At 29.5% G+C, this 4,457-nt stretch overlaps 1 protein-coding gene across 1 annotated transcript; it reads left to right on the top strand.

Moving 5' to 3' along the window:
• Positions 1–574: 574 nt before the first annotated feature.
• LOC133778402 (probable phospholipid hydroperoxide glutathione peroxidase) lies at positions 575–2,783 on the top strand. Its single transcript, XM_062218310.1, has 6 exons — positions 575–681; positions 1,261–1,337; positions 1,597–1,658; positions 1,867–1,985; positions 2,081–2,248; positions 2,511–2,783. Exons 1-6 carry the CDS (start codon positions 628–630, stop codon positions 2,541–2,543), a joined length of 513 nt encoding a protein of 170 aa, XP_062074294.1. The 5' UTR covers positions 575–627; the 3' UTR covers positions 2,544–2,783.
• The last annotated feature ends 1,674 nt before the right edge of the window (positions 2,784–4,457 follow it).

Below are 4,457 nucleotides of genomic sequence, written 5' to 3' on the forward strand. Positions count from 1 at the left end.
GAGTTTGATTAGGTGCTTTAGACAAGTTTATAAGACATAGAATATATGTTGAATGTGTAATATGCTGAGCCAGTAACTCAAATCCAATGCTCTAATGTTCACCCAAATATAATCTATTTTAAAATATATAGAGTAGAGAAATGATCTTCTTTGTACTAGACAGATATCTATTCCAAACGTATCAAATTCAAAATACCCCAAGTCCCAACTACAAGATAAGATGTCTAACTTAACTTGTGTGTATGGTCCCCTCCCTCTCAATAGTTTTCAAGCTTATTTGACTCAAATTCTTGCATAATGATTGAACATTTTTATGTTTTTTGAGTACACATAACATTGACATTTTATCAAACTAGACATTGTCATTATAAATATGTGGTATTAATTATCAAGTCAAATTTTTTTTAAAAAATAATAATCGAATCAAATGACGTTTATTCACACGTGGGTCTAATGTGAAGTCACACACACGTATAAGCAATTGAAACGAAAAAAAAAATTGCCTAAATTAGTCTCACATGTACAATGTGAGGGATTATATATAATATTGAATAGGGGGCGAGATATTTCACTCTCTGGTTAACCTGGTTCTGTAGTTCTTTCTCTCTCTCTCTGTGGAACAAAAAGATGACAAGCCAACCCTCAAAGAACCCGGAGACAATCTATGATCTCACTGTTAAGGTTAGTTTTCTCTTTGTATCAAAAGCAAATCTTTTTACTTGGGTGTTTTCTGGGTATGACTGTTTTGATAGAAAAATTGTTCTTTTTGTAAGATTAGAACCAACCCACATAATGATTTCCCAGATTTTGGATTGTGGGTTTTATCTATTATTTCTTCTTTATTTTGAATATAAATTAAGTCTTTTTATCAAAGAGAACGGTGAACAAGACAGCCTAGTGAACACATAATTAAAATAAAGGTTTAAAATTTCAAATTTGGTTTTCACTTACAGACCTCAAATGCCCCTCTAGTTTAGTGGCTAGTTAAATATTTAGTTATGTAAAACAAGGGTCTGTGATCAAGTATGATGTTTTGTGTTGGAATTGAGGACATGTATAAAGGAATGAAATTTCATATTGCTTAGCATGTAAATGATGGGATTCTTTATGCTTTGGCTTAAAAGGTTCGATTCTTCTGGGTCTTTACTGTGATCTGTACTCAGTACAATCATTGACAAATGCTCTCTTTATTTAGAGGAATGAATGCTATGCATCTGAAGTAAACAATTTGTGTGATGATATAATTGCCTGTTGATACAGGATGCTCAAGGAAATGATGTAGATCTTAGCATTTACAAGGGAAAAGTTCTGCTCATCATCAATGTTGCTTCCAAATGGTATTCCTTCTCTTCCTCCCACTTCTGTCAATTATATTTTTTTTTAATCTTAAGATGATGATGATGGTGGTGATGATGTTCTTACCATTACTATTTAAATTTTTTGTTATGTTGAAGCTTAAATTTGTGTAATATAATATTTACATTGTTTCAGCTGTGCAATTTAGGTCCCCATCTTCTCCTTATATTTCATATGTTCTTAAACCATTGAAAGTATCTCTTTGCTAACAACCCTCTTTTGTTTTTACAATCATTGAAGTGGACTGACCAACTCAAACTACGCTGAGTTGAATCAATTGTATGAGAAGTATAAAGATCAAGGTGTGTTTGTTTCTAAATCTCATTATATTAACAACCATGTTTACTGTATTACATAGCCAGCTTTAGAAACAACATTCATTAAGCTAGATTTCTAAACATTGTTCTTGTAACTGTGATTGATATTGATCGTCTTTCTGTTTGAGAATGTTTACATTTTAGTATTTTCATATCTTACCTTCTGGTGTATTATTTTGGGGGGCTTCTATAGGCTTTGAGATTCTGGCATTTCCATGCAACCAATTTGGTGCGCAAGAACCAGGAACTAATGAAGAGATTACTGAATTTGTCTGCACCAAATTCAAGTCAGAATTTCCAATTTTTGACAAGGTATGTTCATAACAGTAAGTTGACATTGTATCACAGCTATTAACTTGTGAATTGTACTGAACTGTGCTACTTCATTTTTTTGTGGTGTTTTTCAGATTGAAGTCAATGGTGACAATACTGCTCCAGTATACAAGCTCTTGAAAGCAGGGAAGTGGGGATTTTTTGGAGATAATATTCAATGGAACTTTACCAAGTTCCTGGTGGACAAGGATGGGAAAGCGGCCGATCGGTATTACCCCACCACACCTCCACTTGGCCTTGAGGTAAAACAAACCAAATTTCTAGTGATCAAAGTGTTGTGTTTGAAATTGTTGATGTAGAAAAAGAAATTTGAAGTGAGTTACAAGTGTTATTAATTATCATTATTATTATTCACTTATTCATATCACAATCTCTATACAAGAATAAAAAGTTATTCAAAACTGTTTGTCCATGGAGCTTTGTTATGTTATGTTATGTTATCCATCTTAACAAACTTACCATAATGTAATGTTTAACTTTTCTTGCTTTGTTATATCATTGCAGCATGGCATAAAGAAGCTCTTGGGGGTTGCTTGAATGTTGATATGTGAAGGCACAATTTAACCTTTTAAAAGTTTAAATATGGTTTCAGTTTATGTATCTGGTTTGGAGACTGTAAAACTCTCTTGTTGGGGGTTGTGTTGTAATTTACATGTTAAAAATGCAAACCCTCTACTCCTTCCTTGTGTTTGTGTATCTAATCTAGCTTTGTCTTGTTGCAAAGAGATGTTGAACAAGGTCAATATAAATATGACTTGTGAACTATTTGAATTTTAATGTTAGTGTTCTCTATTTGATCTGGGGTAAGCTATATATGTCATACAATCTAATTAAAAAATTAGACAAGTTTATTGGAATTTAAAAAGAAAAAAAAACTTAACATGGACTTATTTTGGGTGAGGAGAGAATAAAGTGGGGTGTATATAGAGACACCCTTTAATAAAATTTCCCCAAAAATTAATGTTTCTATTTTCCAATTATGTTATTAATTTTGCTAAATTTTAACCATGAAAATGGCTCTGAGGTGAAGAACTAATTTATATATATTATGACAACGGGGATGTTCAGAAGAATCAATCAAATGTAACAGTTAATTCGTCATTTAAGGTTGGTTTCAATTGGTTAGATTAAATTCGATTATTTTGCTTGAGATAATTATAGTGTTTTAATAATTTATAATTTATTTATTATATTTTCATAATTAAATATATCAATGAATTATAGGAAAAAACAAATGACAAAAAATAATACTGTTAGTTGTTATCACAATTTGATTAATTAGAAATTATGATTTTTTTTGCAGTAATTAGAAATTATAATTAAATTAATAATATTCTGAAATGTCAAATATTAAAGGGAAATTGCTGTAAATTCGGCAATTTATCTTTATTTTTTACTTTTACGTTATAATTTACTTTCTTTCACATATATATATGTTTTTATTTCATTAATACGTTAAACTAATATATATTTTTTTCACTAATATGGTTTATACAGTAAAATCTCTTTCTCACAACACTTCCTTCTTCTCTTGCGTATCAATCACATTGAAAAAATAATAATTTATTTTTTTATACATAAATGAACAAAAACATTCATATACAGATAAATAAATATATATATATAGAAAAAGAATTATTACGACTTTTAATAAGTCATCATTATTTATATTACTACATTTGGATGTCAAATAATAATATACAACTTCAACTTTTTTAATGAAGGAAAGATGCACCCAAAATAAAACTATAATGTTCTAATTATAAAAATACTATCAAATTTACTCTATACACAACAATATAAACATAAATGTATATATAATAATAAAACAAATTCATGCAAGCTATGTTTGTTTTCTTAATCAGTAATACGGAATCATCAAACTTATAATATATAAGATAATTAAAATTTTGAAAAAATAAAAACTATAAACATATTTTTATTAAAAAATTAGGATGAAGAAGACTTGGTTGGCTCCTAGTTGAGAAAGGGTTGTGTGGCTAAATAATAACTCAAAGCTAATTGAGCCTCAAGAAGTGTTGTTTATTCATCAAGTTCATAATCCTGATAATCATGATCATAGTAGTAATAAAAATATAAATATTGGAGATACTTACTCATTTGGTACGGTAGAAATGGTTTTTTTATTGTTGACTTTTGCATTGGGTTAACCTAATGCAATCCCAAACAACTTAAAAAACAAGTCTAATACAACTCTATGCAACCTAAAGTAACTTAATGCAATCTAAAGTGACTTTAAAAATTAATTTGCAAATTTCATCCATATGCGACATATTGCAACCTTAAATGCAAGTCCAATGCAACTTAAAACAAATTTAAAAAACTCATTTGCAAATTTCATTCTTATGCAACTCAAGTAACCTACTGCAACCTCATGCAACCTAAATCAACATCTGGCATAAAACCCATTCAACCCCAATGTAATTTCAA

Source organism: Humulus lupulus, chromosome 5 (genome assembly GCF_963169125.1).
Source record: "Humulus lupulus chromosome 5, drHumLupu1.1, whole genome shotgun sequence".
In the NCBI taxonomy this organism is placed as follows: domain Eukaryota; kingdom Viridiplantae; phylum Streptophyta; class Magnoliopsida; order Rosales; family Cannabaceae; genus Humulus; species Humulus lupulus.